This window comes from Apteryx mantelli, chromosome 9, assembly GCF_036417845.1.
Source record: "Apteryx mantelli isolate bAptMan1 chromosome 9, bAptMan1.hap1, whole genome shotgun sequence".
Classification (NCBI taxonomy): Eukaryota; Metazoa; Chordata; class Aves; order Apterygiformes; family Apterygidae; genus Apteryx; species Apteryx mantelli.
Genome location: NC_089986.1, coordinates 26,917,055 through 26,928,917, shown reverse-complemented (window position 1 = coordinate 26,928,917; position 11,863 = coordinate 26,917,055). Strand labels below are relative to the sequence as shown.

At 44.7% G+C, this 11,863-nt stretch overlaps 1 protein-coding gene across 1 annotated transcript in view; it reads right to left on the bottom strand.

Annotated features, from left to right (window-relative positions):
* Positions 1-8,699: 8,699 nt before the first annotated feature.
* The window catches only part of ARHGEF4 (Rho guanine nucleotide exchange factor 4), a 127,336-nt gene continuing 124,172 nt past the window's right edge, over positions 8,700-11,863 (bottom strand). Inside the window, exons 12-13 of the mRNA XM_013942996.2 lie at positions 11,190-11,267; positions 8,700-8,943 (exon numbers count right to left, since the gene is read on the bottom strand). Coding sequence (XP_013798450.2) covers positions 8,786-8,943; positions 11,190-11,267 — 236 coding nt within the window. The 3' untranslated portion in view covers positions 8,700-8,785. The remainder of the gene's footprint in view (positions 8,944-11,189; positions 11,268-11,863) is intronic.

Below are 11,863 nucleotides of genomic sequence, written 5' to 3'. Positions count from 1 at the left end.
ACTACCAAAACCCCTATTGCACTTTGGTGCTGTGGTGATATAGGTCGTGCCAGTTGTGGTTTCCTTTTTCCCCTCCCCATTCTCATTTTGTAGAGACACTGTGGTGCAAATTACTCTCCCACTTGCTGGTGGGCGACTGTCGGTTGTTCGCTATGAAGGGTAGTTATGCTGACAAGAGTTTTCCTCGTGCTGGAGGCAGCTTTGAACACTTTGGTTAGCAGCTAGGGATCCTTTCATAAAGGCAACCACTCGGCAAGTGATTATCAGAAATCGGGCAAAAGGTTTTTTGAGTTTCAAGTTTGCCTGTAGCTAATTAGAGACACACAAAATCTGTTTTTTCTAATAGATGCTGTATAGAGTCTAAACTTCATGGCTTGCTGATTCTGTGCTCATGTGCAGATCGCTGCAAGTTACAGAAATGGTTTGGTTGGCGGGCTTCACTGCAGTCAGGGGTGGTTACAGGTGATTAGTTACCTGAGAGTTTTCCTTTGTAGGAAGTGTCAGTTGTAATGCTGGGTGTAGAAGGTGTTGCTGTTTTACATGGGTAGAGTGTCTGACTTGTGGGGGGGAGGCTTACTATCTCCTGGATTTTATTTCAAAATCCAGCAGGCTGTTATCTATTTGGTCTTAGTCATCCAGAAGAAAATTGGATCCATGTGACTATTAAAAAAAATTTAGGCAGCAATAAGTGGTCTCTGATAGCTACAGGAAGCTGCACCATGTGTCACGGTGGGAATGGCTAGCTTGTGGGGGAGATGCTCATCCTCACAGGCTTTACGTAAGCTGTAGTTACAAACCTTGGTGGGCTAAAAGATGTTTCAAACACAAACTTGTCTGAGGACACTTGGCACTGAGCAGCCCATCTTTCAGCTTAAATTAGTGCAGTCAGCCCTTCATTTTGTTTGGGCTCTCTTAATCTGTTTTGTAGTGTTTCACAATAGCTTGTTGCTTTCTGGACAAGAAAACTTACGTGGAGAAATTGATGCTTTGGAAAAAGAGGAGGGGAGGAAATCACCTTTCTGCAGTCTCACTTTTACCAGCCTTATTGTAAGAATTGTGATCAGTGTTACTTTCCTGTGCAGCCTCATAGGTTTCAAAGTGGCAACTGCTCTGGGAGCTAAGAATAAACATGAATAAATACAAATGACTGTGAAAGGGTCGTCTTTGCTAAGGTGTTTTCTTGAGCAAGATGTGGAAGGATTCCAGAACTATTGAACAGTACTTTAGTGTTTCTGTTTAGTAACTTATTTCTGTTAGTAACTTCATATCTTCTTGATACAGTTCTTAGTAACTTCATAGTAATTTGATCATTTAGGGTGAATTTTATATAGTATGTTGGTGGAGACAGGTACAAGGAATAGATGTTAGAGCTGCTAATGTTATGGTAGGAGACTTAGCTATGAAGAGGCACAAAGGCATTTTGTCAGCGCTGATGCATCACGGCTGTTACAGTCCTTGCCGAGACTCGGGCAAGACCTTAACTTCAGCAGTAGGGTAGCTGAGGTCACACGCTCTATCCCCCTTCAGTGCACAAATGCTAACGTTGCTGAAGCTGGGCTTAAAGCTTTTCTGGATGGTGTGGTTGGGATGGCAAGCGTATTGTTTCAGGTTGCTGGAGGTGGAAGGACTGTTATCAAGCCTAACTAATGGATGCGCAGGTGCTAAGGTAGAGTGCTTTTTTCTAGGAAAAGAGGGAAGAAGCAGTTGTGGAAAGGTAAAAGGGACTGTTAAGCATGCAGTCTAGTTACATAGCTACATTTGATTATGGCAGATAAAAAGGCTTATTTTGTATCCTGAGTAGTTACCTTTTAATGGGAAGAGTACAGAATTAGACAGGAGAAAAGTTGATAGCTTGTTTATTTCCCATCTCACAAGTGTATATGTAAACAGTCGTTCACACACAAAGGTATACAAGTCTGGGTTAAGTATGACACGTATCTATCTGCACAGGCTGTAAAACAGGGAGCTGCTTTGGTAGCAAAGTTGTGCAAAAGAAAAGCCCACTATGAGGAGAGGAGGAGTGGAGTCACTGCAGGGAGGAAGATGACAGGAGAGTTATGCAAGGAGAACAAGCAGCCTGTATTTTTTCCTAATAGCACCAGCCTTGCCAAAGCCATGGGATTTTAATAATGTAGCTTCTTGTTGAGGGAACAGATGGGAGACGAGGTGATAAATAAAATGTGGTGTGAGGAGTTAATCCCAAGCAAGCAAGCTGTGTTTGCTGCATGGCCAGGAAGGGGAGAGCCCTTTGGCTTCTCATGACCCTGAAGCTATGCAGCTGTGAATAGAGGCATGTGAAATCCAGGTTGCTGTTTTGAAAAGTGCTCTTGAACATGCAGTAGGCCATCCTCCTACCTTTCACCCCGACCTCTGGGTAGCACTTGTAGCGAAAAAGTGCAGGGGTGCATTCTGGCTTCTGCCATGTTATATTTTTGTCTACCTTTTTGCACTAGCTTCGTTCTGAAAAAGGTTGCCTTGATTTGTCTCTGCTGCTTTGAAGATTGATTCCCTCCCCTGCACTGTCAAACTAAATGAACAAAACTGCATCTTCAGTGGGTTCAAATCATCTGAAAACACTTCAAGATTTTTCAGTTAAGATCTGTCTGTCACCGAAGCCCTCACTCTTTAACCCATTACTTACCTGAGGACCTGATCCTACAGCTTTGCTCAGAGCGGTAGCTCTGGGGCAGGGACTTTCACACTGGTAGGCTGGGACAGGGCATCGTAACTGAGACCTTATGACCATACCTGCGTGGCACTGCTCCCCATCCATGGCTGTGGCACTTCCTGCTGACTTGAGTAGCAGCAGCTACAGGCTGAGGCTCCAGCAGTTAATAGAAGTATAAACAGTTCTGTTCTTAAAACTTCAGGAATTATTGCAGTGCTATTTTCCGTTGTCAAAACAGGTATTGCAATGCCATAACCCTTGTAGCAAGTATGTGGCTAAACCTGACATAAGAATTCAAGACAGTTGTAATAATAGCAGTAAAATAAGAAATTAGGACTTGCTGGAATCTGTACTGTCTTGTAGGTGCTGACAAAGTCAGTTCTTAAGCAATCTGTGTAGCAAGTGATGTAATTTAAAATACTGATACTTAGAAGCAAGTTGAGAGATGCATTTATCTCTGCTGTTAAATGACCATATGCGTCCAGTAAAGTAAATCCAGAGGAGACCTGATATTTTGACTTACATTGCAAAAGATAAAAGAAATGAAAGCATTAAGAAAAGCTAACTTCTGTCATTCTGGCATCTGAAGAAATGGGGTGGCATTTTCAGTCTGGAGTTGAGATTTTTTTTCAGTGTCTGTTGCTCTTAGATGCCTCAATTTTTAGTTGTCCCAATTTATGATGCGGAGGCCTGGCTTTCTGATATTTTCAGGAAGCTGTTTGGACATCTGGATGCAGGTGCTCTCTACATCACAGGCTTCTAGATGACAGATGGCAAAATGTGAGTTTTGCTGAGCGGTGTCCTGGACAGCAGGAGCTACTGGCAGTTTATAGCAGCGAGGCGATGGACGCGGCCCGGCAGGCACAGCAGTCTGCCCTGCCCTGCACCCATCCTTCTGCGGGTGAAGGACAAAACAGAAAAGACCTTAAAGGCTGCATCATGGAAATCTTTAGCTCCATGGGAATTGTTCTTTTTGATGCTTTGATTTAGTTCAAAGTCTTGTTTGCTTTGTTTTCTTTTTTGTTTAGCTCAAAATTGAGTTAGTACTGCTTTTGATGCCATCAAAACTTGAAGTATAGGTATTTTTCCAGGGTATTACCCACCTTTTCCAGTTCAGATGTTTCAGACTAGTAATACAAAACAGAAATGAAGGGGGGGGGGGTTGTTTGATTTGGTTTGGGTTTTTGTCAGTTGAAATGAGCAGAAATTAAGACTCTTTGGCAGCCACAGGTTCTCTTTATTTGACTGCCGGCTACAGCAACTCAATCTTTAACTGGTTCACATGCTTTAAATCCTGTGCCTTACTTGCCCAAGTGAAATCTGGACAAATTTCACTCATTGAGAAATGTGACTGTTCTTCACAAGATTTTTCCTAAACTGATATAACTACAGGAGAGGAGAAGAAGGAAAAAGGAGAAAAGAAAAAAGAAAAAAAAAAAAAAAACCCAAATGCCCACCCTGGGTCAGATCCTTTGGCGTCTTTATGTAACTTCATGCTGAAGTATTTTTTGAACAGTTTTAGGTAGCTTCTGCCCTGACATCCTGGATGAGCGGCTGCTGCTCAGGCTCATGTCAGGAGCTTCAGTTTGTTTTGTGTGAAAGCGCGGTGTTGTGGCCATGTAAAACATTCACCTCTGAAGGAGGCAAGGAAGGTGCTGGCGTCTTGCGCGGCTGCTTCGTCGTGCTGAATTCAGGCGTGGCCTTTCCTTGGGAAGCCGATGTCACCGGTTTGGCGTTTTCAGCTCAGTAACCCTGGCAGAAGGTACGCTTCCCCTGTTGCTCTTATGCCAGAAAAACCCCTCTGTTAAGAGTTTAGATGATGCCCTGGTGAATCTACATAATGCATATGAATATAAATGCTTTCTGTCAGACACATGCTTTCACCCTGATCATTGCAAATGGCAGTAAAATGTGAGTAACTCCATTCAAAACCCAGATGCCAGGGTAAAGGGGAGGGAAATGCAGTGTCGGTGAGGCTGTTATCACTTTCTGGCATATATACGTTTTACTGTTTAATCACTGATTGAGGAGATAAGATGACTTGAGTGTTTAATTATTTAAAAGATCAATGACAGTTAGTTACACATAAACTGATATATACAGAGTCTGTTTGGGAAATACTAGGTCTTGTGGTTAGTGAATCTGGAATTGCTACTGAGTAGAAATTAAAGGATGAAATTCCTTGGTGAAAGGGTATCCAGACATACAAGCTGCTGTATTGTTATGTTGGTGCATGGTAGATACCGTGAGCAAAGGGAGTTGGTCTTACCTGGTTTATCAATGATGTCACTGCTGCAACTCCACCTACTGTGTTACAAAGTTTCCACCTCTTTCAGTGTGATCAGGTTTATACCTGACTTCAGGCTTGCATAGGGAATCGGATCCTAGCTCCAAATTTTTTTCAACACTAGGAGCCTAACTAAAGACACTTTTCAAAAAATATTACCCATTGGCATTTGAGTAGGGAGCATATTTCTCTCTACCAGAAATAAATAACTTCTTTCAACTGGGTTTGGCAATTATAAAGCTGTCTGTAGCCAGTTCTCTTTATAAATCATTTGTGTGCACTGATCAGATCTGAAATGAATTCTGGAAGAGACAGTGACTAAGCTGATAACTAACTTACTTAAACAAGTGAATGCACATTTACTCTTAAAACTACTGCTACAAAGATAATAGTAGCCAATACTTCGTATACATGTTGGGGCACAGAAGGCTTGTTTCTGCCCCAAAGCTGTGGATTTAAGGATGCTGGTTTCTGTGCTGCTGTAACCCGATTTAGTTCAGTAGACTAGCTCAGGGTTTGTACTGGTTTGAGTTCAGCGTAGATATAAAGCTGAGGGTCTGTATAAAGTAAATATAAATTAAAAATATCAGTGGTTGCAACAAGGGAAATTTCAGTTAGTTAGATGTAAGAAAATATTTTTCACAAAGGGACTGGTGAGGTACTGGAACAGGGGGCCAGAGAGGTTGGGGCAGCTCCATCCTTGGACGTATGCAGATGATGTCAGGACCAGCCGATGAGCAACCTGATGGAGCATCAGCATTGGCCTTGCTTGGGGTGGAATTGGACTAGATGCCTTTCAAGGCCTCTTCCAACCTAAATTTGTCCGCTTGAATTGAGCATTCCTCCCCCATTTACTACAATACTCATAAGCTCAGAAAATTCCTCATTTCCCATGCCAACATTTTTCTTCCTGGCCAATCAAAAAAAAAAAAACCCCACATGGGGGGGGGAGTGCAGACACTTAGGGTAAACACACACATTAATGGTGCTATCTGTCAAGCAGGTGCTCACTACAGCGAGGGCACTACCATGCTATGACTGCTGTGCGGTTGCTTCAAGGTCAGAAAGGGGTGTTGGCCTGGTTAAAAGTGACCAAGCGGGAGCGCAGCATGGTGCCTTTCCAAGCTGCTGGTCAGGGGGGCCCATACCTGAACTCTGCTGAGCTGTCCCAGGCAAAACCGCTGCTGCTTGTTTCGGGTTGAGAGCCCCAACTGTGCGAGGCCTACCTGTGAGCTAGTAAAGGTAGGCAGCGGCTGCTCCATGCTGGATTGGGGACGAGGGGCTTGGCCAGGCTCATTTAGGGTGCATGGTTTGTAAGGGCAAGAGGTGAAGCCAGCGGATGACTGAGCACTCTAAGGCTGAGCCTACTGAAGGAATGCGCAAATGAGATGATTTTGAGAATTTTTTTTTTTTTAAAGTTGGTTGGTTTGAAAAAAACCCTGCTTGTTTTTTGCAGCATTTGAAGGATGTTCCTGTAAGCATCCCAGTGTGGCTTCCCAACTGCTGCATGCAATTACAGATGATGCATTTGGAAAAGAAAAAACTTATAGCGCAGACATGACTGACTGTGCTGATTCAGGTCACTGCGGGGCAGTCAGAAGGCTCTGCTTTGGGTTAGGTAAGCCTCTTCTCCTCTGCTGCTTGGGGTGAAATGGGGGCAGGTATCATTTGTGCAGCTCTGTAGGACTGTCCTGGGTGGTGATGGTGCAGCTGTTTGCCTTGCCTATGAGAAAATCGAGGAGCTGTGCTGGTCCCCAAGGCCAGGGGCTGGCAGGCAGTAGGCTGTGGGGGCGAGCAGGCCCCTGGAGGAGCTGCTTTGTCAGTTGAGCATTTGTGTCTCTTCTTGGCGCTGGCTCTTCCTCTTTCATTTCACATGGCTCACAGTGGGCTGAAGCACCCCCTGCACCTTGTTCAGTGTTTTCTAGAAATCCTCGCCATTTAAGGAACCAGCATAGATGTGGTCAGTTTGTTTTTTGTTTTTTGTTTGTTTTTTTCCCCTCCTTCCTTTATTTTTAATAGAGAGCAAGTTAGTGTAGCATAAGTCCCTGACAGGTATCAGTACTAGCAATAATTTGGGGGTGGGGGGAAGGAGGTGCAATGCTAGCCTTGATCAGTGTTTTGAGCGAGGGGCACATCTCCAGTGCCTGGTCGGCTCTGAGCAGCCTGCCATCCAAAGGATGAGTGTGCTGAGAGCGTAACCTTCTAGCATGGCCTCCGCTCATTAGTGGTCACTTGAAGCTGCAAGAGCAAAATCTCTACTGTGACTTTGAGGAGGAACAACAGTTGACACAGATAGACAGGTCAGACACAAACACAGGTGAGAGTCACTTTTACAAGTTTCTTTATGAAATTAAATGTAGCCCCTGGTCTGGGGGGGAGATATAGTGCAAGAATGACTTTGTACATGCTACTGAATTCGGATATCCCTGGATGACCAGACTTTGGTCAACTACAGCATCAACACAGACTGGATCTTTGAGCGCTGCAGGTGGTTAGTGCTCGGCCGCAATAGCCTCATGTTGGAATGAGTGGGCAGCTTCCTTCCAGTGCCATAGGGTGTCTCCTAAGCTAGGGAATTCAGTCAGTATGGCTTCTAACTCTCTCACTATGGTAAGGCAAATCTTTCTTTTTGCTAACCGAGATTTAAATGAATTCTTTTGGCCATAGTTTTGAAATCTGGCTACCTAAAGTGAGGCTCTTAATGCCAGATTTCAGCTTTTCATAAATGGCCTTAAGTTTGTTTTACAGATGTCAAAAACCTGTAATAATACCCCTTGAACTGAGGGGCTGTAGGAGTTGGCATGACAATCAAGCTGTTTGTTGCTGAACTGCAGACCCTGACTTCTGGGAACTAGGTTTGCAAATATTGACCTTTTTGTTTAAAAAATCAAACAAAAGAAAAACAGACAAAACAGGCATCAAGTTAACAACATCTGACAAGACCAATTACAGACTTACAAAATACACAGTTCTGGTTTTTTACCATAAATAAACACATTACAAACAATGAGCATTTTCATTGGCCAGGAAACATGGCAGAATGATGGACAGAAGAGAATCTAAGGAATTGAGTACGGTATTAATTTAGGCACATTTTTCTCTAACTTACATAAGTCAAACCTCACTAGGGAGATTCTTGAACTTTACTCATGCTGTAGGTTGATTGGCACCATTAACATACTATTTAGTTCATCTGTGTGCTGAACTAAAGGAAGGAAAAAGGTCACAGTGCAGTACTCACTGTTGTCTTGTCTGAGTGCCAGCAAGGGCTAACTGACTGGTTAGGAGTGTAGGATCACGTCCTTGACAAGAAACGTGGGAAAGGGGGGGTGGGAGGAGAACAAAAGGGTCTATCCCCACCCCTGAAGGTGTATTGTGTCAGCAACACCAAACCGTTGTTCTGAACATGTCAGTGGACACTGAGCTGGTAGCTGTATCAGCTGCCACCCTTCTCTGGCAGCTGCCAGACAGCAGTCATGGTCACAGCTGGAAGGAATGATTCAAAATACAACTGACAAGCAAAATTGTTGCAGCTGAAACACTTCAGGCTCCTGTGATCTCTTCCTGGAAGTTTGCCTCTCGGGCGCTGTGCAAGGCTGGCTTGATTGGACTGACACAAACATGTGTGCACGTGCACACCCACACACACAGACCATGTCCCACCTCAGAGCCAGCGCGTTCAGTCAGGTCTGCAAAATAAATAGGGAAGGAAGGAGCACGTGGGCCATCCTCTGCAAACAAAGGAGGGGAAGAATTTGGGCTCCATCTCCCAGGACTGACGGATAAAGTGCTTTCGCAGAAGGGATTCAGGCACAAACACGGGGCTGCCCTTATTTCCGGAAGGGCGTCAGCCTGCTGATGTTCTGCCAGAAGTTCGAGGGCTTGCGCTTGGGCTCTGCCAGCATGAAGACTTGCTGCTGAGGGAGAGTGGTAGGCAGGGTGGGATGCTTCTGACGCATCAGAAAGTCGTAATACGGCCGGGTGACAGCTGCGATGACAAGGAGATGGGGAAGTACATTAGTTTAGCACAGTTCCCTGCCCCACACCCTGCCTAGTCCCTGTTAAAATTGCAGGGGAGTTAATCTTATAGAGCCAGTGTGCTGAACTGGGGGTGTCTCAGTATTATCTGTAGGTTCAGCATTGCTTTTGAGGAGTAGCACTGATGCTGTGGAAGTCCTAGAAATGTCAAGCTTACCTGACAAGTGATTCTGTCAACATGACACCAGAGCAAAACAGCTGTAGCTCATTACCAGTGCCAAAACTAACAAACAGGTGACTTTGGGGGGGGGGGGGAAGAGCCAAAATGCATGCATCTCCACCTGTTATGACCTACTGCACTGGCAAAAGCATTTGGCCAGGGCCACTTGATTTGATCAGGGCCACATTTTTTTTGGGGGGGGGGGGGGGAGGGGCAGCTCCTTCTGCACTGCCCAGCCCCTGGGCTCTGCTCCAGCAGGACGATCCGGCCTCCTGCCCATCTCCCCTGCTGTTTGTGGTGACACCTCAGGTCTGACTTGTTTTCAGATTTAGCCAAGCTTTCTTACTGGAGACTATTAGCCAGGTGAAATGGTTGCCTTTCTGTGGGTCCAGGTGAAAGCAAGTGATGTCTCCTGTGTGTCACAAAATGGGGTAATAGGAATCTTTAGGTTACACTGCTGCAAGCATGAGGCATGGGAACCTTCCTTTCTCTTGCTGCCACTAAATCTCCCTCATTGCTCACAAAATTGTTTTAAGAGCACTGTAGATGAGCACACTATCTGCACATGAGCTTTTGCCAAAATTGTAATTATTCCCCTAGTGTCTCCAACAGGCCAAGCAGAGCACAACTGCACAGGCAGGAATAGTCCCTGCTGTAGTGGCCTTTATAACCCTCTTTCTTTGCATCACGTGGGTCACTAAAACTTACTCTTTTCATTCCCTCACATAGGGAATGACAGATTGCTTGGAGAGCCCAGCTTCTAGGGTGATGCATGAACTAGTCTTTGAATAGAAGCTGCTGCTTGTATTTAGCCACAGTTTCTGGCAGAGCACTCAATGATTAGGTGCAAAGCAGCTCTCCTGTAGTTAGGAAATTGTTTCCTGACTCTGGCTTTCTGAAGCTGCCAGGAACTGTAGTGCAAATTGTTTCACGTGAGCGCACCATCTGGCCTTTCTAAGAGTTTGTTAATGCCATTTGATTGAAACTAGTCCCATATATTAAAATGAGGCTTATTCTGAGAAAAGGCACATGCAGATCCTGAAGATCGATCGTTAGTCTCTAGCACTGATCAGTTAAATTCACTTCACCAGCAGCTTGTTCTGCACATCAGTGAAGCGGAGTTTTAGCAAGCAAAAAAAAAAAAAATCATTAAAAACTGAACTAGAAGACTAGGTAAAATAGCATCATCTCTACGCCTTGCCGATGTGCTAAAAAAAAAAGACATTGCACTCTTACCTTTTTTTCTGCCTCCTGGATAAAATAATTCTTTCTTTATGACACTGTTTCCAGTCTTAATGCTGTGACTCCTTAAGTCAATCTAAATTTGATGTATAGGAGATGGCTTTACCAGCCACATCTCCCATCAAGAGCGGTATTTACCAACTGGAGCTACTACAACTTTATGACTTACTTATAGTTACCAGATTTTCTTTGCACTGTTTAGTTCTGGAGTCTTAGCTGGAAAAGATACGGGTCTAGAAGACACCAAGGGGGAAGATGTCTGCATGACAAAGAATGTTTGCCAGCTATTAGAAAGAGTAAGTGACTAAAATTTTAAATAAGGAAAATTAAGGTTTGGAAAATTCTAAAAAACTGCAGAGAGATTAAAAATTCAAATGATTGCATATTGGGTATATCTTAGATCCTGAATATGAATCTGTAGATGGCCTTCAGTCTCACTGATGGAGCGTGCTGATAAGCATAAGATGGTTTATGCTTGCTGCTCTCTATCTTTGACCAGATTATTTTAACTTTCTAGAGGTCTGCATGCTGGGAATGATTACTTCAGTTGAAGTAGCTCATCTGTTTCACTACCCTCTCTACCTCTTTTCATTTTTATCTGACCATGAAAACCAGGAATGAAGCTCTTAACACTGCAAGCAGCAGTCGCTCACCAAATTAAGGCTTAGAGAAAAACAACAAAGCCCTGAAGGGAAGCTGGAGTAGTTCAGCCACCGGTCATGCAGAACAGAAAACTCCATTTCCACCCCCCGCCCTGTGGTCTAGCAGCCGAGATACGTGCAGGATTGACTCACCCTTAGGCTTCCCAGTATGGTGCTGCTTGCTGGCATTCAGCATTGCCTGCTTTTTCTGCACCTCTGTGATTGAAAAACCTTGAAGATAAAATAGAGTCAGTCAGCAGCAGGTCACCGTTTTGTACCTCATGGGAGCACAGGGGCAGGGACAGCAGGGGAAACACGTGGGCTGGAACATGCCAGGGACGGGAGGCACAAGCCTGAATGACTCCTGGAGCTGCGAAGGGGCACGTACTGCTCCCCCCAGCCTGCGCTGCCTGCTGCGGCACAGCTCTCCCCACCTCTCACACAAGGTTTCCTGCCCCCGCCCCATGCTTCAGCCAGCCCAGACCCACCGTGGTTCAAATCATCTGATCACGTGTCCGAATTAAGCAGTATTTAGACAAAAGAATGAAAGCCTTCTCTTGCAGCGAGAACCCTTGACTGAACCTGTTTTGTACAGATACTGCCAAGTTGAGCTCTTGCCCTGTATTTCAAAATAATTCAAGCTGTATGTAATGTATCGACTACTTTGTCAGCCCTGCCTGAATTCATTAAAGACGCATCAAGCTCCCGGAAGCCATACTGCAGGGGCTGCTCCCTGTGGTTTGTGGTTTGGGGGATTTTTTCTTTCACCAGTGGCACAAGAAGTAAAAAGAGAAGCTTCATTCAGAACATGCAAGTGTGCAGCCCAG